At 43.8% G+C, this 25240-nt stretch overlaps 1 protein-coding gene across 1 annotated transcript in view; it reads right to left on the bottom strand.

Annotated features, from left to right (window-relative positions):
• Window positions 1-296: 296 nt before the first annotated feature.
• The window catches only part of LOC110198964 (lysosomal acid lipase/cholesteryl ester hydrolase), a 38774-nt gene continuing 13830 nt past the window's right edge, over window positions 297-25240 (bottom strand). Inside the window, exons 4-10 of the mRNA XM_020973617.2 lie at window positions 13507-13705; window positions 12286-12395; window positions 11022-11158; window positions 9035-9181; window positions 7940-8011; window positions 2833-2904; window positions 297-2413 (exon numbers count right to left, since the gene is read on the bottom strand). Coding sequence (XP_020829276.1) covers window positions 2180-2413; window positions 2833-2904; window positions 7940-8011; window positions 9035-9181; window positions 11022-11158; window positions 12286-12395; window positions 13507-13705 — 971 coding nt within the window. The 3' untranslated portion in view covers window positions 297-2179. The remainder of the gene's footprint in view (window positions 2414-2832; window positions 2905-7939; window positions 8012-9034; window positions 9182-11021; window positions 11159-12285; window positions 12396-13506; window positions 13706-25240) is intronic.

Raw genomic sequence — 25240 nt, 5'->3', positions numbered from 1 at the left:
CCCCCCCTTCCCCGTTATCCACCACAACCATCTGCTTCTCATTCGAGACACTCAAAGCAGTCTAAGATCACAGTCCTAGCACCCAGCTCATTCATGCTGAGCTTGCTGTCCATTGAAACCCCAATCTCTTCTTTTCTAAGAACATCTGCTTCTCACATGTACTCCCAATGCTGGACATGAATACTTTCCAGACACAGAAAGAAGGGTGCAGAAGCCAAAGAGAAACTAGAGAAAGCAGAGTTTGTGAATGAATATTCCCCTTCCCACCCCACCCCCAAAAAAAGACAACTTCTGTATTACTGTGTAGATCATCCAGTTTTATTGGACACATCTTTTTTCAATTCCAACATGCCAGTAATAAAATAACCTTTGAACATGTGGGCATCCTCCCAACTTTCATCATAACCTAGTATCCCTAAATTCTAGTTTAGTCTATAATTCAAGGAGGAAATTATGTCAGGAGTATCAAAGCCCCCATGCCCTGGTTATCCATAACACACATACACACAAATGTTTGTAAATCAGAAGCAAGAAAATCATCCATACAGCTGAAATAAAAATATCCAAAGGCTAGCACTCCCTGACAGATTCCCACAGTCATTTTAAAAGGAAAAGGAAAGCTAAAGCCAGCAGTGGCTGCTTCCAAGCTGCACCGAGTTCCAAGACATCAGGAGGGGGTCCCTTCTTGGGGAGCTGGCAGGGGAATGAGGAAGGGGTGAATGTTGCTCAGGATTTCACCAAAGCAATGAAATGTGGGCACCTCGTTCACAGCATCCGGGGCCCCTGGACCAGCAGAGAGCCCCGGGGTTTTAGGCACAGACAGTCCAGTGGTCTCAGTCCTCAAACTAATCAAGTAAGTTTTACGTTACCCCAAGACCACTCCAGGTTACTCAGACACTAGATCACTTGTCTAGGAAGTATTTCTGGCATCTGCCAACCATGGTATCAAAAATGCCTATGGCCAGAAACACTCCCCCTAGTGGAGAGGTCACTACCATTCCATCCATTTGCTTGTTTAAAAGGCAGGAACCAAACCAAAAAGGCCCACAGATTTAAAAATGTAAACTGGCCTTCAAGGTCATTCCCCTAATTTTAGAGATGAGGAAACTGAGATTCTGCGGTTAAGTGACCTGCCTTACATCACATAGCTAATAAAGATCAGAGGTCTGTCTATAGGTCTACTGACTTAGAGAGAGGTTAAGTGATCGGCCCAAGGTCACACAACTAGTAAGAACCAATAGTGGGATAGGAACCCAGGTCTTAAGGACTCAGAGTCCAGCACTGCGCCCAGTAGGTCATGCTGTCTCTCTTGAAAGAGCTGGGGATAGAAAGAAAGAAAGAAAGAAAGAAAGAAAGAAAGAAAGAAAGAAAGAAAGAAAGAGCTGAGGATTTTTAACTTGATAAAGAAAAGACTTGGGAGCCTGGGGGACTGGAGGGAGGGGCGGTTTAGGAGAGTGGTGAGGAAATAGGAGCTGTTTCTAAGCTTTGAAGGCCCTCCCACTGAAAGGGGACAAGCCCTGTTCTGTTTGGCTTGGCAAGCAAAGCAAGGAGCAAAGGGCTGCAAAGAGGTATCTCTGAGGCTCAGTGTCAGGCGACCACTACCCCACCTTACAAACATAAGGGAAAACAAAATGTGGCTTTTGGCTCCTAAGTTTCTCCAGTGTGAGAGTGGCCTTATTGCCATAAGGCATTCATCAAGAAACATGAGAGTTTAGAGGTTTCAGGCTCTAGCAGAATTTGTCCCCTGGGGACTGTCTATAAACTGTCCCCAAATAAACAACACAGGTGTGGGGGCTGAAGAATCTTCACCCCAATCTGTGAGGGTTTAAAAATGCCCAAAGAGCTTTGACTTGATGGTTTCATCTCTGAGCCTCAGCTTCTCCATCTTTAAAATGGGGGAAAGTCAGACTCCACGAGCTCTAATACCTCTTCTGGATCTCAAGTTCTAGGACTCTGAGAGATCTGAAGAAGGCCATCTTTCCTAAGACAGTGTCTTGCCACACCCCAGTAGGCTGAAAGGCAATGCGGACAAGTGGTGTGTAGTAGGCCAGGGTCAGAATGGGTCCCCCACCTTATTGTACAAAAAGCTTTGGGAAAGTGCAAACTGACCAGAGAAACCAGCAAAATGATTGCCATGGCCCTGAGCCAATGGTCTGAGCTGAGACTGCACTGGGAGGCTTCATTCATACTTCTTCATCAGGTCGAGGATCTCACTATAGAGTCTCACCGGGGCATCGATGCCCCAGATGAAGTCCAGGTGTTCCCACTCCGGAATGTTCTTGTGGTACACGAGGTTGGTGATCTGAGTCAGTAAGAGGCCCATGTCCTTGGTGTCTGCCAGAGTGTCTCGGCTCCCGCTCCAAACGGCTGTTGGGACCAGCATGTCCTTGATTGGATAGAGAGGAGGCTCAGTCTGGGAAGAAAAAAAGGCCAAGGAAAACCCATTTTTAAGTCACCGTTTTTTTTAAAAGCTACAGTAAAACAAGAATCACGTGTCTTAAATTGAATTCGGTCAAAAGGGATGGAGGAGTTTCAATTAAAAATTGGGGCCTGCTGGCTTCATTTCAGAGCCACTGGAGGAACCCAAGCCCAGCATGGAAGGATGGCGTTGAGCTACAAAGGTCATCCCCCACCACGGTCTGTTGGGGGGCCACGCGGAGAGGACAGAAAGGAAGGGGAGCCTTAGCTGGCACGTCCAGCCGTGGATGCGATGAGCAAAGGAAAGAAGCCTCCAACTGCATCCAACCACTTCCTACTACTATCCCAGATAGCCACCCATCCTCCCCACCCACTGAGGAACCTCCAGGGTCATCTCAGCTCCAGCATCCTTACCTGGTTATAGTGAAAGTAATTCTTATCCCGGTTTCCCCAGTCATAGGCTCTAAACTCCCCGGACCTGACAGCCTGAACATTCGGAATTTAAGACAGAAGGTTAGGAAGAGTTCACTGATGCATTGGAAGCTAATACAGCAACACAGCACACGTGCCTTAGCAATCAACAAGCATTTATCAAACACCTACTATGTGCCGGGCCCTGGTAATACAAAGGCAAAAGTGAAACAGGGCCTGCCTTCCAGGAGCTTGCATCCAACTGGACCAGACGGCCTCTGGGGCCCCTCCCGCCATTGCCCTGCAGCCCCCTCCTCTGATCAGTCAGCTGAGCCTCCATTTTCAGGAATTGCCCAGGCCAGCCATGTTCACTTGTCCATTCCTCTCCCAGCCTCCCTGCACACTTTTCTGCACCTGGCCTCCTCTGTCAGATATTTCCTCCCTTCCTCCCTGATTTTCATCTCTTTTAAGGGGTTGTCTTCTCCAATAGAATGTAAGCTCCTCGAGGGCAGGGACTGACTTGCTTTTTACTCCAACTGCTTAGCATAGAGCCTGGCGTATAATAATCATTTCATAAATGTTTGTTGACCGCACTGCAACATTTCTTTCTCTTTTTCCATTTCCTGATGCTCCACCCACATACAACCTTCCCTTGTAACAAAGAGTAACAATGGGACGCTTTCCCGGTGGCACTTCTGTCAGTGTGGGAAACGTTCTGCACTCCTGGCCCCCTACCTCTTTACCAAGCAAAGGAAAGTGTGCTTTATTATCTGTGCTCTACGGAGAAGATGGCTCACAGTATTTCATGGGAAGTAAATACCCCAGTTCTTTTCCTATTTGCAATGAGACCTGTGTATTTTTCTTTAGTCAAACAGTATAACTCCCATAAATCACTAGGACCCAGATCCCTTTGTGTGTTCCAAATGAGCGACTTTCTAGAAATTCTGCCTGAACAGCCTAAGCCCCAGGAGCTCAGCAAGGCTTGCCCTGGGGACACCATCTAACCTTGGCCATAGGCAAAGTCAGCCCAGAATCACAGCTGGGGGCCCCAGGGATGGCTCTGGGGTCAAGCCCCCTGGGGGATTGACCTCAGTTGCACCGTCTGAGGCTGTTTTTACCTCTCTAAGTACTTGGACCAGCTAGTTCACAGGGTGAAGCTGAAAACCCTATGGAAAATGTAAGTCATTATCATTTGAGAAAAAAAAAGCCAAGTTTAATGTGGTTCTTCAACATTCCCCATATGCCAGGACTGTCCAAGGTCAGGTCGGGTCAGGTATCACTGATGACTGGACACAGACAAGACCGTGGTCACTTTGCCACAGAGACTGGGGGAGTCCACCACAGAAGAGCCTCAACTTCCAATGACAAAGTCTAGGACAAAGAGCATCACGCCAGCGAGAGGGCTCTAACCTTGGCAAAGCCCTTTCCCCACAACATGTGGTAAGGGAGGCAGGAGCAAGGGCCCATTTTATTACTGTTCCTATTTTTCAAGTGGGGCCTGCCCCCAGTCACCCACACAGGCTAAGTCATAAGGCTGGGATTCAATGCAAGTTTCCCAAGGCCAAATCCAGCACTCTTTCCACTAGGCTTCACTGCCCCTCTGATCTAATCCAATAAGCATTTATTAAGCACCTACTGTGTAGAAGCCACAAGTAGGGCTAGGTAGGAGGGATATAAACAAAATGAAGAAAAACCAGTTCCTACTCTCCAAGGATTTTCCTTCTCCTAGAAAATATCACATATATACAGGTAAGTACATACATGATTATTTGAAGAGGGAGACCAGGCACTACTATTGAGTTAATTAAATTCCTCATGGCTGATAGCACTGGAGCTGGCAGGAGGGGTCCAACTTCTTCATTTTACAGGGGGGGAAACCAAGGCACAGAGCAAAGAAGTGCCTTGCCCAAGAGTTCACAGGTAGTAAGCAGCAGAAACTATTTGAATCCAGGTCCTCTACTCCCAAATCCAGTATTTTTACTGTAGCTCCCATCTTCCACCTCTTAAACATTTATTAAAGGCCCCTTCTGAAGTCACCATGCTACATACAATCCAAAGGCAGACCCAAGAGTCACATGACCAGGAGATCTGGGCCCAGAAGGCCTTGAGACATTAACCCACTTGCCCAAGGTCAAACACATGTAGTCAGGGCAGCAGAGGCAAAATTCGAACCCAGGCCCCCAACTCCAAACCCCACTGCCCCAAGAGCTGATGTTTGATCTTCAACGCAGAAATGGCAGAGCCCTTGCTTGGGGCCTGGAATCACTTCTTTATTACTTATGAAGCAGCTTGGAGCCAGGAAGAGGTGAGTGATTCACCACTTCACAGGAAGAATGTGGGTGAAGCTGCTGGCATTTGGCCAGAAGCCTCATAAAGAGAGAGAGGATAAGTGGGGGGGATGGGAGGGGAGAGAGCTTAGAGCTGGTGAGATCTCCTTGTCTAAGTCCTTCACTCTAGAGAGGAGGAAACTGAGGCACAGAGACAGGCAGTGATGTGGCCAAAGACTCCCTGACTCCAGCCTCAAGACTGTATCCATGGGAACTTAGAGAAACTACAGTGGGAAAACTGTAAAACCAGCTATATTACTTTGTCAGCCCTGCTAACCCCGTCCTATAATGTTTTATAACTGTCATTTAGTACACTGAGCATTTTTACCTTTACCTGTAATTAAAGGAGGGCTTACAGCTGAAACAATTTGACTATCACTTATGAAAGTTATAAGATTGTTAACTAAGTTATTTGAAGTTACTGTTTTAATGTTAAAACCTAGAATTGTTAATTGATTACTGTGTGAAAAGGTGGGGATTGGGTAAAAGCCTTATCCAGATCAGTTCTGCCTATTCAAAACAGTCCTCCTTGGGATAAAGAAGTCGGCAGGCAGGGACACCAGGATTAGCCCCTCCCTGGGGTATAAGGCAATTCCCCTTATTTTGCAAACTTGCCCCAGTCCCTGGAAAAAATCTATGTGGGCAATGTCATCTGCTTCCTAAACAATGAACTTGGCTTGCTGAGAAGTTGCAAGTTTATGTACAGTAGATAGAAATGATTTCTAATGATTGGCTTTTATACCAGGACAAGTTCAAATTTGAGAAAGAAAGACGTTAAGTGAAATCTCTTACGTATGTGAGTCCTGGTAAATATTGCTTATTGCAACTCTATGGGAGTCAAATTAACTGTATCTGGCTTTAAGCTGTGATTAGTGAAACTTGCTGTTTGGGGTAAAAGGTTCTTGGGACTATAACTAATTTTGTTTTGAGTTTGAATTTGGGTATAATTGTCTGCATTAAATCGGTATCAGAAATGCCACAAGCTACTCAGAACAGGTGGATGTCTGCATCCGGGAAAAAGCTGTGCGGACAATCTTAGCCTCAATCTAGGATGGGATCCTCCTGGCTCAGTTTCCCCATTGTGTTCCTTTGAGAAGGAATGTGTCCCGCCTGACTATTCCTGAGTCTGGCTGTGATGTGGAATTGATACGGCATGATTGGAGAACTGTGACTGTTATCTGAATTCAAACAGAGCTGAGGATACTCGGTCCTGTCATATTTGGATGTCACATGTCCCTGTCTTTTCCTTTTATAGTAGATTTCTCTGATCAGAGCAAGTGGTCAGTAAAAGATATCAGCACAATATAAGTATGTGAGATCTTGCTGTTTTGATCTGAATTTGTAGTCATCCCATGGCCTAAGTATAAAATCAGTGTTTGAATTTATCATATGTAAGATTCAATTTCTGAAGTATAATTAGAGAAGGATAAACAAGCTTGTGGGACAAGATTGTGTATCTATTCAGTTGTGAGGTTAAAGTTAGGAACCTCTTTTGTCTAAGGCAGTTTTTGCAAGAGACCCCCTCCCCAATGCAACCACCTCAGACGTCTTTGCCACCCCTTTTGTACTGGCCACTCCTTTATGGGAAAATTTTTCTATCTCAACATCCTGTTTTTCAACAGGGAATTATTCCCTTGCTTGGGAGACAAGTTCTATGGCCACTATACAGGTAAAGGCCCTTGCCAGGGGAGGGATTGTAAATGTTTCTGCTGGTCTCTTGACTTGCACCACCTGTAATGATGCCTGCAGTGATGTGTCCCCAGTACTTTACGTCTGCCAGCCGTACCACCTGTTCTGAGGGAACACTCCCTACTTGCACCTATGACCAAATTCCTCCTGCCACTCTCCTAGTAGGTATTTCTTATTTAACCTTCTCTCCTCAGTTGACACACAATGTTACAGCCTCCCCTTGAAGCTATAACACTTTTGTTGATCTTTTGAAAGCTTCTCTCTTACCTGTAATATTAACATGTAATCGTACTGATCCATGGAGCATCCATGCTCAGCACCTTTTACAAACAGGCCCCATCTATACCCCTAATGGACCTGGCATCGGCCAAGTTCCAGACACTGGCTAGAGAACCGACTCCTTGACCAGAGGGACCCCAGGAGGCAGGGACGGCTTTATGCCCAAACCCAGCAGGAAGCAGTTTCAGAAGCTGAGACCATCGTCCCTAACCCCAAAAGATTTTGGGGTCCCATCTGTTTAAGGGGGGGATGTTGGGGTGCTTGGGTGCTTATGCTTGGGTGCTTGTACTCGGACCCCAATTTCTCCCTAGCCTCAGAAACACTGTCCCTTGATAATCATTTAAGATCAGTTGAGCCCCAATAAGGGCCAAAAACCTAAATTAATCTTTTTCTCTCTGAGTGAACTAAAAACACCCCTTCCTGTGTCAGCAAATTCCAGGAGCTGATGGAGCTGATCAGTATTCTTCCTGTTTGTTATCACTGGGCCCAGGATGTCTGGGACCAGATGCTCTCTTGAATAGTGGGATTTTTCTTATCTTGAGTTTCAATTGAGAACTGACCACTCCTTAACCACTCCCTAATCCCACCCTGAATCACCTAGTTGGCATATTTGACACATGTTTTATTTCATTTTATCCTATATAAACTTTACCTGTACCTCTCTAAGGTTGCAGGATCCTTTAAGAATCCTTGCCCGCTGAAAAGTGTAACAATAAACTTTGCCACCTTGGCTTAAAGAAAAAAAAAAGACTGTATCCACGGAACCTGGTACCTCCCACCCATGTGAGGCAGCAAGCCCCTCCACATGGCCCTACCTGACTCCAGTGTAACATGTTCTGCACAGACGTCCCGGCAGGATTGTGCGAGCTGTACACGTCCACTCGAGACTGCAACACAAAGAAAGGAGAGGATGAGCCCAGAGCCATGGGCAGGGGGGGGGGCAGCTTCCAAAGCTGCAGGGTCCCTGCTCAGAAAAGGTGGCAACCACCCAAGCCCAGACTCTGGAGCATCCAGGGCTCACCAGCAGCTGGTGGCAGAGCCCAGGATTACCCAGGATCTCCTGGCCCCAAAGCCTTTCATTTTGCAATGAGGAAACAGATCCTACAAGGAAAGTGACTTGCCCAAGGAGTGAAGATGCTCTAATGGGGAGCATCAGATCCAGAGGACCTGAGTGACAATCTTTGCTCCACTCTTCATCAGCTTGGGCAGGCTTCAGAAGGATGGACTAGATGATCTGTGAGGATCCTACAGGGCAGATCTGGGCTTGGAAGCCAGGTCCTGGGCCCAGCCCTTCTGCCACCAGCCCACCCCCTCCTCCTCCCACATTTGCTCTGTGACATTGAGCCCAGCTAATGTGATGTTAAAGGCAGAAAGCAATCAGCTCTGAGTCAACACACTAGAATCATCCATTTAAAGGGACCAAGGCCTTTCCCCTCCTTCCACCCCCAACTCCCAACACCCACCCTATGACTGTCCTAGGCTGGCTGCAACAGCCAGGACAGAGAGGAGAGGCAGGCTACTGATACGCCCACACCTAGCTTATGAACTAGATTATTGGCTGTTTGACTTATGGGGCGGGGGGGGGGGGAATTGTGGACTTTAAAACATGAAGACAGAGGCAAGCTTTGTCCAAAAAAAGAAAAAAAAGGCATACATTAAGGAATGAAAAGGGGAAGGAGGGAAGGAAAGGAAAAAGAGATGGGAAAAAGAGGAAGAGAAGGGGGAAGGAAGGAAGGAAGGAAGGAAGGAAGGAAGGAAGGAAGGAAGGAAGGAAGGAAGGAAGGAAGGAAGGAAGGAAGGAAGGAAGTGAGGGAGGAAGTGAGGGAGGAAGGGAGGGAGGGACCCAGACACAGGAGAAGAGAAGGCGCTAGTAAACATTCATTAAAGGCCAGTTCCTGGAGTTTAAATACCATGTTCAGGTTGCGCTCATTGAAGCCGCAGAGGACAAAGAGGAGGTTCCCACAGAGCTCCTTCAGAATCATGTGGGTGCATACATGGGTCCCCAGCCACTTCAAAATCTGATTTTCGGGGAGAAATTGCTTCATTCCAAATATGTCCTGCACAGAAACAGAAAACCAGGCAGCCCGTTTCAGAGGGTCCCCAGTGTGGTCAAAGGCCCTTTGGCTCACAGGTCAGCAGTAGGCAGGGACCCCAGAGGCTGTTAAGTCCCACCCCTCCATTTTCTTAAGGAGGAAACTGAGGCCCAGAGAGGGGGAGAGATCTGTCTAAGAGGCAGCAGCAGAATTCAAAATCACATCCTAAAACTCCAAATTCACTGTTCTTTCCCCTCCACCAAGCTGACCCTCTTTGTGCTAATTATGTCAGAATCCTGCTCAGAGAGCTCACTCCTCTGAGCAGCTTTAATCATCAAAGCCATAACTAGGGAGGGGCAAAGCCAGGGGAGGAGGACAGGAGAGGGTTGTGATACGACTACTTAGTCCACAGAGCCCGGCACGAAGGGTCACAGATTTCCAGCTGGAAAGGACCTTAGAAATGATCAAGGCTCACTCAGGATCACACAGCTACCAAGTGAACCCAGCTCTTCCAGGCTTCAAGGCCAGAACTGCAAGCGCTCAGCCATGCTGCGTCCGCTCTAAGCTAAAACCTGCCTCTCTCTCTAATCTCTGCTCCTGGATGCTCCCACCCTGGGACGCAGGCTAAGCTGGCCACCCCCTCCAGATGACAGGCCCTCAAATCTTTGAACACTATGAGCATGATCACGCCTTTCCCTCTTTTTGTATTGGTCTTCTCTGCATCGTGCTAAGGAGATGAAGAAAAACTGGAGCGCGAGCAACAGCCAAAGAAAAGAAAGCTTCTGGAGCCGTGAGCGTTCACAGGCACACACCAGCACCCTCACCGCTTCCACGGGAGGAAACGTGGCTGTGTGCACAGAATGCTTGCTGCTCCTAAAGACACAGGGATCTGGGCTCGCATCCCACTTCAGACACATGCTAGCTTTGTGCTTCCTGGGAGACCGAGGACCATCTTAACACCTTCCTTCCTCAGAGGATTGTTTCAAGGATCACACCGATCAGACCTGTAAAGTGCTTTTCACTTTATGTAAAAGGCAATGATACTTACTGATTGTTCCATACAAGGCTGAGGTGTGCAAAGAAGCCCCTAACACCTGCTAGAGGGGCTACATGGACCCCCCTGGCCAGGAGCAGGAAGTGGCCTTCGGGACACAAACGTAGCCCCAGGCTCAGCAGCTTATGGCAGCTGACAGAGACTCAGCGGGAGCCAGAGAGCAGGCCCAGATAGCCTGGAGAAGAGAGAAGACCTTGGGGGCACATGGGGTGGGCTGTCATGATTGAGAAGGACTAGAATCAGGAACCAGGGCCAGGAGCTGCCACGAATCTGTCTCAATGTCAAGAAAAGCTTTCTAACAATCAGGGCTTTGCCAAAGAGAGGGAGGTGGGGCAGCCTCAGAGCCCCCCAGGGGTGCCTCAGGCAGAAGCTGAAAGGCCATAGAGAGGGGGATTCAACCCCAGGGACCCCTGCCAGCTCCCGCTCCAGGACCTTTGCCTAGAAAACCTCAACTGGGGCCACAAAGAGTCAGCTACAACTGAACATCATCATTAGAATAGAGGCTTCCCTTTTAGTTTCACAGAACACAGAGAGGAACCTGTGGCCCCATTATCCCCAGAACTAGGGGCAGGAAAACATGCACAGTTCTTAACTCTAATCTGGACAGCAGGCCCCTGCAGCAATCCTGCCCTTTGGGAAAGGACATTTCACAACTGAAAAACAAGACAAAACCAGACTGTGCCCTAGCTGGCCTCCAAAGTGATCCCAAGGCACTTCCCCTCTGTGGCTGTTTCTTCCTCTGTAAAATGGGGCTCACTGGCCCAGGAGGTCCCAGTCGATGGGCCTTCGAGCTGCAACCAGGATCCCTACCTTGAATAACAAATCTGGGAAAATCCCCAGCTTGGCCATGGGGCTGTTGCTGAACTTGACAGTGGCTACTGGAGCCAGGGCAAAAAACATCTTGATCTTCTTGGCCAGCTGAGGCAAACTTGAGAAGGCGATGAAGGCTGGGGGAGGAGAGGACACAAAACAGGATGTCAAGCCGCTGCTCAGTGAGCCTCTACACGCCAGTGACCCCCCAAGGGAAGAGGCTGCATTGACCCACCCGGTGTGACCTCCCCAGCCCCTTGGAAGGCAGCCCTCCAACAGTGCTTCTGGGCTCCAGGGCTGACAGGACTCTCCAAGCCGGGCCCCATGTCTGCTATTGACCCAAGGCATGGATTCAGGCTCGACAGAGCCTCAAGGACTTGTCAAGTGCATGTTCTCAAAGCTGCTTCAAGATCAGCTGGAAGGAATCCAGGACCCTCCAGGGCCACTCCAGCCCCAAAGCCTGAGCTGAGGCTGCAGAGTCAAGCAAACCAAACCTGGATGGGGCCTCCTGGCCCCCACTCAGCCCTTCCTTCCTGGGAAACCCTGGAATTGCCCATAAGTCAATAGTCAAGGGCTCCACCCCTTAAAATCTAAGCCTAGGACACCCATCCCTCCTACCCAGGTTTGGACCTCACTCATGCTTGATTCCAAGGAAAGCTCTCTTTCCCACTCCACCCTGTCTCCACTTAAGAGTAGGGGAATTAAGCCATAAAGTTTGGAGAGAGAAATGGCCCTGCCTACTGAGCTTCATTGGCTGTCTGAGGTCACTGGACAAGTCACTTAATCTCTGAGACTCAGTTTCTTCATCTGTAAAATGGGGATGTTGGAGGATCAAATGAGCTAATATGTGGAAAGTGCTTTGCAAATCTTAAAGAGCTATAGAAATGCGTGCTAATTTTTGTAAAATTTTTTATATTATATTCAAAGAGAAAGTCAGAATGGGACACTTGAAAGAGATCTTAGGAGCTATCTAATGTGTTCTCCACCCAGTGAGGAAGCCCTTCCCCAACTCCTCATGACATAAGAGGATCACCTATTTGCGCATCGGAGCCCCCCGTTACCTGATCTTGCTCCTCTTGACCACTAACACTGTCTGGCACGAGCTTTTCTTTCCTACACACATGCATGCACACATGTGCACATGCACACACAGCAGGGCCGACGTTGAGCACAGCGGCCGTCAGAGAAGGATATCCTCAGACTGGAGTTCTCATTACACAGACTGCCATTGAGAACCCAGAAGCATGGACTCCTCTTGACCTACCCATGGTGGTGCCTTGGGAATGGCCGACATAATACACTTGCTCTTGCCCAGTCTTGTTCAGGATAAAGTCGATGACAGCAGGGAGGTCATGTTTTGCCATCTCATCAAAGCTGCAAAGTAAAAAGAGAAGGTCCCAAAAGAAATCCCAGCCAGTCCCTGCATCTCCTGGAGGAGACAGTAGGAGCAAGAGCTGGGAGGACCCCCATGGGTCATCAAGTCCAGCTCCCTCACTGTTCAGAGAAGGAAACTGAGGCACACAGAGGTTAAGTGAAATGGAGTCAGGATCACCCAGCTCAGAGGAGCTAGAGGTGAAGCAGGTCCTGACTCTAAGCCCAGGGTCCTTAACTTATAGGTAAGTGTCTGTTCTGTACCACTGGAAACCATGCCAGCAACTAGGGCTGTCACTGCTATTACTACCACCACCACTACAACAACAAATAATAATAGTAGTAGTAGTAATAGTAATAATAACAGCTTTTAGGGTGTGAAAAACACTTGAATAACAGCTAACACTTATAAAGCACTTACTATGTGCCAGGCATTGTGCTAAGCGCTTTGCAAATATTTTCTCATTTGATTCTCACAACAACCCTGGAAAGATAAATATAGTTGTTATCCCCATTTTACATATGAGGAAACTCAGGCAAACAGGGGTTAAGTGACTTGCCCAAGGTCACACAGCTATTAAGTGAATAAGGGAGGATTTGACCTCAGGTCTTCCAGTCTCCAAGTTTGACACTTTTTCCATGGTACCACCAACTGCTTAAAGAAAACATCCTCTGCCCTCAAGGGGCTTACATTCTACTGGTTATAGGTGACAGTTATTGTTCTGTGTAGACATTGTTTCAATGGAGCCTCTCAACACTCCTATACAGCAGGATCAACAGGTATTAACATTCTTGCTTTACAGATGGGGAAACTGAGGCCCAGAGGTAGAGTGACATGTTCAAGGTCACAGAGCTGAGAATGTTTTAGCAGGATTCAAAACCATGCCTCTCCTAATGCCAAATTGTACATGCTATCTGCCACATGCCTCATATGCTGCCTTAAATATAAAATGTACCAGAGAAACCTCAGCTGTTGTCATCAGTCCATGTGCGTGCACCATGTGAGGTAAAAGATGTGCATTCCTGGAGAGGTCATTCAGGGAGGAATCCCCCTCCAGTGCCAGGGTCAGCGCCCAGTACACAGTTGCCCTGGACTGCTTCACCCCCAACCTACCTGAAAGCCCAGAACTCATCCTGGAAGACCGAGAGGGTCATGTGTTTGCAGGACCAGGTATTTCCTCGGCTGTTCCCCATCCACACGTCATAACCGGCATCAGCCAGGATGAAAGCTAGGCTGCTGCTGTCCAGATTTGAGATCCAGTTACTTGAATCGGCAAGCAAACCATGCTGCAGAAACACCACCTGCCGGGGACCTGGAAGACAGACTACATATGCTCACACAGAGCTAAGTTTGGGAACAGTCATAAAGAGGAGAGATGCTGCCCATCAGGAGCAGGACTGGCCATTGAGGTACCCTCGGACCCTTTGAGAATCACCAAGTCCCATCCTTCCCACCCTTCTGCAACTCAACGGTCACTGAGTTGGGCAGGTCCATCTACAGAGAGGAAGCAAAAAGCACAGACGCAGTCAGCAGTGGCCAGGCTGTCAGAGCAGTCCACATTAGCAAGGCATTCCTTCTTTATCCCAGATGGCAAGGATCCAGGATTTCCTGGCTAGCCATTCCATTCCTCTGATCATTATACTTCATATTACTACACCATTTAACAGTTCACAAATCCTCATCACAGCCCTAGGAGGGAAATGATGCGACACCATCATTTCTCTGTGACTTGGTAGACTCTTAGATCCTTTCCATCTCTAAATCTATGGTCCTACAGATGGGGAAACTGAGGCTCAGAGAAAGGAAGTAACTTGCCCACAGTCACATGGACTACTAAATGTCTAAGACAAGATTCAAACCCAGGCCTCTCTTGATGTTAAGTTCAGCACTCTATCCACTAGACCATAGTAGCTTTACTCTTGGTTACTGCCACTGACTGGATGATGAGCCGCTCCAGACTTTGCTAGTCTGATGCTCAAACGACAATCCATAGTCATTCTATATTTTTTTTGGTAACAAGACTGTGTCTTTACAAAGTTCAAAAACGAGAGTCATGAAAAAAAAGCAACATTCAGGAGACTAAAAACAGAGAAAATACACTATATACCAATTTCCCTAATGAATATTGATGCAGAAATTTTAAATAAAATATCAGCAAGGAAATTATAGCAAAACAGCTTGAAGATCATTATACTATGACCAGCTGGGATTTATACCAGGAATGCAGGACTGGTTCAGTATTAGGAAAAATGCAAGCATAAATGACCATATCAATAACAAAAAAAACCAAAACAAAACAAAACACATGATTATATAGATGCAGAAAAAGCTCTTGACAAAAGACAACATCCATTCATGTTACAAACACTAAAGAATAGGAATAAAATGTAGCTTTCCCAGACATGATAAGTAGTATCTATCTAAAATCAAGAGCAAGCCTTATCTAATGTTGAAACCTTCCCAGTAATATCAAAGTTAAAGCAAGGGTGTCCATTATCACCACTATTATTCGATAGTGTACTAGAAATGCTAGCTGTAGCAATAAGACAAGAAAAGGAAATTGGAGGAATAAAAATAGGCAATAAGGGAAGAAAAGTATCACTCTTCATATATGATATGTTGTGCTTACAGAACTCTAGAGAATCAATGAAAAAACTAGCTAAAATAATTAACAACTTTAGCAAAGTTGCAGGATATAAAATAAGCCCATATAAATCATCAGCATGTCTATATATTACCAACAAAACCCAACAGAAAGAGATAGGAAAAGGAATTCCATTTAAAATAACTACAGACAATATGAAATACTTGAGGGTCTACCTGTCAAAACAAAGCCAGGGACTATATGAACACAATTACACAATGCTTTGCACACAAATAAAGACAGATCTAAACAACTAGAGAAATATTAATTGCTCATGAGTAGGTCAAGCCAATATAATAAAAATGACAATTCTACCTAAGTTAATGAACTTATTCAGTGCCATACCAATCAAACTAGCAAAGAATTATTTCATAGAGCTAGAAAAAATAATAACAAAATTCATCTGGAAGAACAAAAGGTCAAGAATATCAAGGGAATCAAGGGGAAAATGTGAAGGAAGGCAGCCTAGCAGTATCAGATTTCCAGCTGTTGTGCTGTTCATCCTTCATTTCAAAGAGGACCAATGACATCACAAAGTGATGTCTTGACTTGTGCATGAATTGGATTTAAATGAGGCAGAGCTGCACAAAATCTTCAGCCTCACTCTCTTCCAGAACCATCAAAGTCCAGTGACAGGACAAAAGTCAAGACAACTGGGGATGGCCCAGGATGCAATGGATGATCTTGGTGTCTTCAGTGTCTGATCAAGCTCTAAGCAGTCCACAATGCCTACTTCAGCTGCCTTCATAGTCATTGGAACAAATCGTTCTCATCCACCCATTCCACCAAATAAAGTCTTCAATACTTGGGGTAGATGCCCCTCAAACTCACTGACAGGTTTGAGGACTATCAGTTACCCTCAACCTGGTCTAGCCAGTCTGCAGAGACTTACCAGGGTGTGGCTACCAAGTATGCTACAGCTTCTTGGAGTCACAGGTGAGAGTTGGGTGAATGAAGTGGATACCAAATGTGGATAAGCAGCCCTGAAAAGGACTCAGCAAGCCCTCACACCAGAGATGCTAGTCCTCCCTGAATGCCCCATATCCTCCAAACACCCCACATTTCAAACTATGTTACAAAGCAGTAATCATGAAAACAATCTGGGACTGGCTAAGAAATAGAGTGGTGAATCAGTGGAATGGATTTGGTACACAATACACATCAGTAAATGATCATAGTAATCTATTAGTGTTTGATAAATCCAAAGATCCAAGCTTTTGGGGTAAGAACATACTATCTGACAAAAACTAATGGGAAAGCAGTTTGGCAAAAACTAAGCATATACCAATATCTCACACCATATACCAAGATATGGCTCAAAATGGATAAATGATTTAGACATAACAAGTGATATCATAAAGAAATTAGTGGAGCATGGGAAAATGTACCTGTCAGATCTATGGAAAAGGGAAGACCAAGCAAGAGACAAAGAGGGTCATAGGAAGTAAAATGAATAATTTTTTTATATTAAATTAAAAAGATTTTACAAAAACAAAACTAAGACAGCTAAAATTAGAAGGAAAGTAAGAAACTAGGATAAATATATTACAGCAAGTTTCTCTGATAAAGTTCTCAACTCTCAAATATATAGGGAACTGAGCTGAATTTATAAGAATACAAGTCATTCCCCAACTGAGAAATGGTAAAGGATATGAGCTGGCAGTTTTCAGAAGAAATCAAAGCTATCAACACTCATATGGAAAAATGCTCTAAATCACTACTGATTAGAGAAATGAAAATTAAAAATAACTCTGAGATACCACCTCATTCCTACCAGAATGGCTAATATGACAGAAAAGGAAAATGACAAATGCTGGGGGGATGTGAAGAAGTTGTCTAACTGGTCCAACCCATTCTGGAAACAATCTGGAACTAAGCCCAAAGTACTATACAACTATGCACACTCTATGACCCAGAAATATCACTACTAGGTCTGTATCCCAAAAAGATCAAAGAAAATAACTTATTTATGCAAAAGCATTTATAGTAGCTCTTTTTGTGGTAGCAAAGAATTGAAAATTGAGGAGCTGCCCATCGATAGAGAAATGGCTGAATAAGTTGTGGTATATGATTGTAATGGAATACTATTGTGCTATAAGAAATGATGAGCAGGATGGTTTCAGAAAAACCTAGGAAATCTTATACAAACTGATGCAACGTGGAGTGAGCATAACAAGGAGAACATTGTAAATAACAGAAATATTGTAACAATGATCAACTGTGAAAAACTTAGCAACTCTGATCAAGGCAATGATTCAAGACAAATCCAAAGGACTCATTAAGAAAAATATTCTATCTTCAGAGAAAGAACTGATGAGTTCTGAGTGCAGATTGAACCATACTTTTTCACTTCCTTTATTTTTCTTTTTGTGTGTGTTTTATTTTGCAACACGGCTAATATGTAAAAGATTTGCATGACTTCACATGTAAAATTAATATCATATTGCCTGTCTTCTCAATGTGTGGGGAAGGGGAGGGAGGGAGAGAATTTAGAATTCAAATTTTTTAAATGAAATGTTAAAAATAATTTTTAATTAAAAAAAGAGGACTATTCTGGAGAAGGGAGAGGGAGAGGAGACATCAAGAACTGAGAAGAGAGAGCAAAACTTCCCAATTCTCACTTTGCTTCTATTTTTTCTCCCAAAGAGAATGATCTTTGGACTGGGATGGACAGAATTAAAATTACTAATAAGGAAGCGACACTGAAGGTAAGGGAATAGTAGATAAGGGGAGAGTAAGAGAACACTCAACTGCCCTGAATGAGTGCTGGGTTGGACAAAACAAAAAATTACTAATAAGGAGGTGACACCCAAGATAAGGGAACAGTAACAGAACACTCAACTGCCCTGAATAAGTGCAGAATGCAGGTCCCACTGGGTTGAACAGAACAAAAAAAAAAGGCTAATAAGGAGATGACACCAGAGATAAGGGAACAGTAAGAGACCACCCAACTGCCCTGGATGAGTGCAGGTCCCACTCGGTTGGACAGAACAAAAAATGACTAACAGGGGGCAGCTACGTGGTGCAGTGGATAGAACACCATTCCTGGAGTCAGGAGGACCTGAGTTCAAATCTGGCCTCAAACACTTGACACTTACTAGCTGTGTGACCCTGGGCAAGTCACTTAACCCTATTGCCTAGCCAAAAAAAACAAAAATGACTAACAGATAAGGGGATAGTGAGAGACCACCCAACTACCCTGAATGAGTACAGGTCCAAGCTGAGACAACCAACATCTCGAGAGCTACAAAAATCAACAGCTGTGATTATTAAGCCATTGTCAGCCATTGCTGAAAAATCAAGGGAAAAAAGGAGAGGTACCCAGGGCCTGGAAAAAAGGAAACATCCCAATTTTCAAAAAAAGGAAATAGAATACAGTCTAAAGGTTGGTTTTTATTCTTGGCAAAATGTTAAAGGGTATTATTATTAAAGGGATGGTTAGTTAACATCTAGAAAAGGAAGCAGTGATCACAGTCCTGAGTGACTTCAACAAGCACAAGCCATGCCAGGCTCACCTCGTTTCCATGTTTGACTGAGTTTCTAGACAGGCAAGTCAGAGGACAGTTGCATATGGACAAGGAGCCGCCCATCGATAGAGAAATGGCTGAATAAGTTGTGGTACATGATTGTAATGGAATACCATTGTGCTATAAGAAATGATGAGCAGGATGGTTTCAGAAAAACCTAGGAAGTCTTATATATGGAGTTTACATGGATTTCAGCCAAATTTTTGATGAACTGTTTCATACTATTCTTGCAGAGAACATGGAGAAACATGAGCTAAATGGCAGAACAATTCGGTAAATTTGAAACTGATTAAGTAGCCAGATGCCAAGACTAGTCATTGCGAGATCAGTATCGCCTGAGAGAGTGAAAGGACTAGTGGGCAAGGAGCCAGCCTGGGTTCAGGGCCCCTTTCTGGCACATACTGTCTGTGTGACCCTAAACAAGGTGTTTAAGCTCTAAGCGTTCCCCCCCAACCTCGGAACTTCTCTAACATTATCAATTACAGAGCAAGTTAGAATCTGCAAAGGTAGAACAGGTTTCCTCATCAGACACTCCTCATGCCAGTGAAATCACAAACTAGATTTGCAAAATTCTCAGAAGGGAATCTCATGTGGGGTGCCCAGGACCCTGTGCTTTGGCCCTGTGCTATGTAGCATTTTTATCAAGGACTCAGATAAAAGCACGGAGGGTATCCTTACCAAATTCACAGATGACCCAGGACCACAAGGGGGATCTGGGGACTGGATAATACAACCCCAAATTGTCTTGACAGGCTAGAGAATTGGACCAAATTTATATCTGGCTTTAAATAATCAGCCTCACAAATGCAATCCAGGAGTGTGGCTGGTAAGCAGGTCACCTGCAGAACATCTGGAGGGTTTGAGTGAGTTCAATTTGAAGTAGCGGCCTTCAAAAGTCTGAAGGGCAAAAGAGGGGCCGGCCTCATTCTGCCAGCCCCAAAAGGCAGAGCTAGGAGAAGTAGATGCAGGATCCAGAGCCCAACATTGGCTTCAGATAAAGAAAACTTCCTGCTGGTGCCATCTCAAAGCGAGCTGGGCTGCCCTGGCAGACGACGACAGGACCTTGGACAGAGCGTGGATTGGATGATGGTTTCTCGAGAGGATTTTGGTTCGAGTCCAGGCAGGGCGGGATGGCCAACTCTGAGGATCTCGGTAGTTCTGCCCAAGGTGCTCATCTGCCAAAAAAAATGCCTTACCCTTGCCCATGGTTTTCCTGGCAGCATTAAAAGTCAGCTAGGTGGTACAGTAGTGCCAGCTCTGGAGTATAGAAAATCTGAGTTCAAATCCAGCCTCAGACACTTACTAGCTGTGTGACCTGGGGCATGCCACTCCACCTCTGTCTGCCTCAGTTGCCTCTCCTGTAAAATGGGGATAATAATAGCACTTACCTCACATGGTTATTGTAAGGATCACATCTGCACTTAGCACAGTGCCTGGAATATAGTAGACACTTAATATCATGTTTTAAAGTTTCCACATTACCTTCTCTATGAGATTGATAGTACAAGCATTATTATGCCCATTTTGCATATTGGGAAACTAAGGTTGAGAGCTTGTCACACAGTCATGTGTCCTGATTCATTTATTCATTCCACAAGCATTTATTAAGTGCCACTTTGTAACAGGCACTGATAATAAAAAGATCAAAAGTAAATAATTACTGCCTTCAAGGAGTTTTACCTTCTACCTGGGGGGAGGGAGAGCAGAGAATGACAATACACAGAGAAATAGATATATATTATTTTGTATAAATAATATGCCAAGTCAGTACAAGGTAACTGTGTGGGGGAGGCCTAGCAGCCTGGGGAAATAGAGAAAGGCCTCCCCAGGAGCTGTTATCTGAGCTGAGCTGGGTGTTACACAGAACTGCTATCTAAAGAAGCAGTGAAATGTGGTGGAAAGGACAGTGGGTTGGAATTGGAAAACCTGGGCTTGAGCCATTTATTTAGCAGAGTCTACATGGCAAAATCATTTCTCTTTGTGAAATTGGCTTCCTCATCAGCAGAATGCAAACACGTTAATAAGGGACAGGGTCTGATTTTCATGTTCTTTGTGTCCCCAGAGCCTTGCACACAGTAAGAGCTTAATAAATGGTCATTGCATTAGATGGTCATTGTAAGATTTGCTTAGCTAAGCGCCAAAGTTCATCTTTGTAGGGTGGGTCAGGAGATGTTCTTTGGGGATTCAAAAGGCTGTCTACAAAGGTACAAAAGAGCCAAACTCCAGGAGGAGAGACAGTGCCTTCAACAATGAAATCACAGTGAAGCTTCAGTGCATTGAACCATGAATGAATGGAAACCATAGCTTAAAAAAAAAAAAAAGCTACCTACATCCAAGAACTGAGGTTGCTTATTCCGAAGAAGAGCTGGTTTAAAATTTATTTCCTACCTCTTAGGATTGACCTTTCCTGTGATTATCACTAACGGCTTCCCCCTGTGCCCTATCTGAAATCCTAGGTTTAAGATATTTTCTCTCTGCTTCAACCCACGAGGACAAACTAGCAAACAAAATTCTAATTCTGGAAAAGTCTGGCAGCCCTGGGAACTTCCCGAAAGTCCTTGAGCAACATCTAGCCGAGGTGGAGAAGCTGCACCCCCTTTCTGGGTCCGTGGGTGCGACCTTTTGACTCAGGCCAAGTTTTACAGAACCAATCCTTTTATTAAGAGATTTTGTTCTGTGAAGTTTGGATTCAGCCAAAGGGCCCCACTTGAGGACCTAGAGGGCCACATGTGGCCTCGGGGCTGGAGGTTCCCCACCCCTGCATGCTATCCAGTTCTTTTTAGAATAAGGTTTCAATCCTAAATCCTGAAAAGGACAACACTAAAAGAGAAAATTTTAGGTCAATTTCCTCAATGGATATAGCTGCAAAAATAGCAAACAAAACTATCAGTAATGAAACATTTTTAAAAAATCATTCATCATAACTATATATAATTCATTACAGTAATAGCAGAATGTGCTACTCAATATTAGGAAAAATATATCATGCTAATAAGAAAAAGCATATCAAAAATCACATGATCATATCAAGAAATATAGAAAATGCTGTTGATAAAACATTAACATATCTCACAACTTTAAAAAAATCACTAAAAAGAACTTTAGTGGATTTTTCCTCAACATGATAAAAAGTATGAAAGCCAATATTAACTGCACACAGTAGGGAAACATTAGAAATATTGCCATTCACAATGATTGGGCATCTGCTTTCTAGTAATACTAAAAATGCTGGTACAGGAAACAGAAATCGGACAGATTAATGCAGCAAAGAAAACAAGAGTGTCTTTATTTACTGAGACCAGAGTGTTTACTGAATTCAACTGTTTATTTAGAAGATAAGTCATAACAAAAAATTATCTGAGGCAATGAGTGAGTTCAAATACGTTTGCAAGCTATAAAATAAGCTTACCGAAAAATGTTGCCATTGTTAACAACCAACAAAGATCAAAAACACATTCTCTGACTCCACCACCTACCCTTAAGTTTTGTCATATCATGATGAGGAAATGGATGAAGAAATAGCAGCTGCTAGCTACTAGATTTTTTTTGTTTATTTTGATGATTTTTAAAAAAATTAATGTGCAATTTTTATTGGCATAACCTCAAACACACAGTTACTTAGAAAGTATTGTGATTTTTACCAGATTATTTCAGTTTCTACTCACCTTTGTATTACTAGAAATAATTTTTTAGGTTACCGCTTTACAATTTGGCCCTGATTTTAAAAGATATTTTATAAAAAAGATTTAAAATACATATATTTAAACTATTACTTTGAGGGAATGAATAGGCAACTTAATAAATCTTCAATATGCTGTGATTTGTAACAACTAATAAATACAGAACAAATCACACATTCTAGTGTGAAATACACCCTGCCAAAAATACTAGGAAATGCCGGGAGTAGCAGCTTTTTATGAGTTCTCCTTTTGTGGCTATGGTCACTGATGAACAAAGAACGACAAAAAGTTTCACTCACCTGAAAAAGTGAAAGAGGGAGGAAATCTAGCAATCTTAAAGATTAGTGCAGGTGAAAAATTTCATAGCATTTCATTATCAATTTGTTTTTAAAAAGGCAGAGATCTCTCCTAAGCTAAGGAAATTTACAACTTTATCCAGAAAGAATCTGTTGGCTTTGTGTTTTGACTCATGGCATAGTCAACACAATTGAAATTTCAGGAGGCTATAGTTTTAAAACTTTATGTCTTCGCTGTTTCAAACTGCAAAACTGATTTCACTTTTTTTCTTCCCTCAATGAGGAGAGTAGGAAGAAACCTTCCAACAAATCCAGTATCAGGTTGTGGGTTATTTACCATTTTCTCTGTGATAAAGAAGACTGAAGTTATAGAATTAGAATCATTCTAGTATAGAAAACTGTAGACCAATATTAAATTTACACTTTTGGGGAAAGAATATTTTTAAAAGGAAGATGGGGTCAGGGAGGTACTACCAAAAAAAAAGCTTTTTAATAAGAGGTCAAAAAAGGACATACAAGCTCTTCCGAAATATAAATAAAACCATACAAGCTTATATAGAATTCACAATTTGCTTAGAGAAAATTTCTCACACTAGGCAGCATTATCTTGCTTTCAAACTGTAAAGATGCATTTTTGCAGCATTTATATTTTATATTTTACAATAGTTTAGAGAAAAAAGACATAAAACCAACAATGTACGATTTGCCACGTACACTTTTAGTGCTATTCCATGATACTGGTATAACCTGTCCCGAAAATTTTTCTTTTTTGTATTTAAAATGTTACTTTTCTATATGATGTGTATGCAAGGTTTTATGGTAATTCTTTTCTTAAACTTTTTAGTGCCATTTCTAGTATATCCTGTAAATGTCAGTTACTGAAAATAAGCCAATGTAAAGTTGTTTGGGCTTCTTTTTTGCAATGCTGGTCTCAATACAACTGAATAAAAAAAAAGTAGCAAGTACTCTTTGATGTTACTGATAATCATAGACCCTCCTCCTTGGGCATTTGTTTTATTTTCATAATAAACCACAACCAAAAAAAATCAAGAAAACATTACTTTAAAAGAAACCTCATTGATAACAATAAAAATCATTGACTATTTGGAAAATAACTTAAATTTAAGTGTGACTAATATAACAGATTAAGTATAAAAATACATTGATAGATGGGGGGGGGAGAACACCTAAATAATTGGAAGGAAAGCAATGTTCAAGGTTAAGTAGAAATAATATAGTAAAAACGACAATACTTTCTGAATACTTTATATATCTGAGATTATACCAATAAAAATCACAATGGGTTTAACTGTAGAATCATTGCTCTAGAGCTGGAAAGAAGCTGTAGTCCAAGTAACACATTTTACAGATGAGGAAATTGTCAGAGTTTGAATTTGAACACAACCCATGGACTCCGGATATGGTGCTTTTTCCACTATGCGATTTATGTGGAAAAACAAAGAGCCAAAAAATAGCATGGGCTGATTTGAAATGGGAAACAAAATCTGGTAACGGTAGATTTATTATTCTAGACTTTGTTATTGTTCATTTTCAGTCGCGTCCACCTCTTTGTGATCCCATTTGGAATTTTCTTGGCAAAGATACTGGACTAGTTTGCTATTTCCTTCTCCAGCTCATTTTACAGATGAGGAAACTGAGACAAACTGAGTTAAGTGACTTGCCCAGGATCACATAGCTAGTAAGTCTGAATCTGAATTCAGGTTCTCCTATTCGGGCTGCCCTATTCCAGTCTTGAAAATATATTATAAGGCAAGCCTCCTTTAGACAATTTCACACTAGGACCCAAAAAAAAAAACACAGAAATAAAACAGTGTGACAGAATGAGAAACCCCAAATAGACTCAAATATCAACCTGACAAACCATTAAGTCTTTCCAGTCCTCCCTTACCTCTGCTGTGAAGTAAGTGGAGACTTTTGTACTAAGACCTTTGTACTAATTTCTATTAAGGTTCTTTCCAGATCTAAATCCTATGATCTTTGGAAGAACTGGGCACATTGAGCCTGGGGAAGAGAAGGCTCAGGGAGGACCTGAGAGCTGGGTTCGAGTATTTTAAGGGCTGCCCAATACAAGGGAAATTAGACACACTGGGCCTGGCACCAGAAGGTAACAGTAAGTTAGAGCATTGAACACAGAGGTGGGTTTAGGAATAACTCACATTCTATCATGGTTTAAGGTTTATGAAATACTTCACTGCAAATAACACTGAGAAGAAGGTAATACAAGTGACTTCCCATTGCATTCTGAAGAATGGATGGATGGAGGGATGGATAGAGGAAGGCATGGATGAATGGAAGGAGGGAGGGATGGAGGGATGGATGGATGGATGAATTTCTGGGAGGCTGAGTGACCAAGATTCCACAGCTTAGAGAAGAATCCTGGATTAGCAGGAACAGCACTAATATCGTCCCCCCCATCCCGGACCTGCATTCCAACTGGGCCTCTCTTACTGGCAGCTGAGTGACCTCGGACAAGCTGCTTTCCCAAAGCATAATGAGCTGCCTCCAAAGTTCCCTGCTCCCACGACATCCCAAAGCAAACACTGGATGACTACTGGCTGGGGAAGGTGTCAAGGGGGTGCTCCTGCAGGGACCAAAGGCCCAGATGGGGCTCCAGAGAACCTGCCACTTCTAAGCATGGGTTATTCTCCCCTTGAAGGACTCCTGCTCTATACATCTAGC

Source organism: Phascolarctos cinereus, unplaced genomic scaffold, assembly GCF_003287225.1.
Source record: "Phascolarctos cinereus isolate Bilbo 61053 unplaced genomic scaffold, phaCin_HiC Scaffold_3;HRSCAF=262, whole genome shotgun sequence".
Classification (NCBI taxonomy): Eukaryota; Metazoa; Chordata; class Mammalia; order Diprotodontia; family Phascolarctidae; genus Phascolarctos; species Phascolarctos cinereus.
The sequence above is the reverse complement of the archived record's forward strand: the minus strand, read 5'-3'. Positions and strand labels throughout refer to the sequence as shown.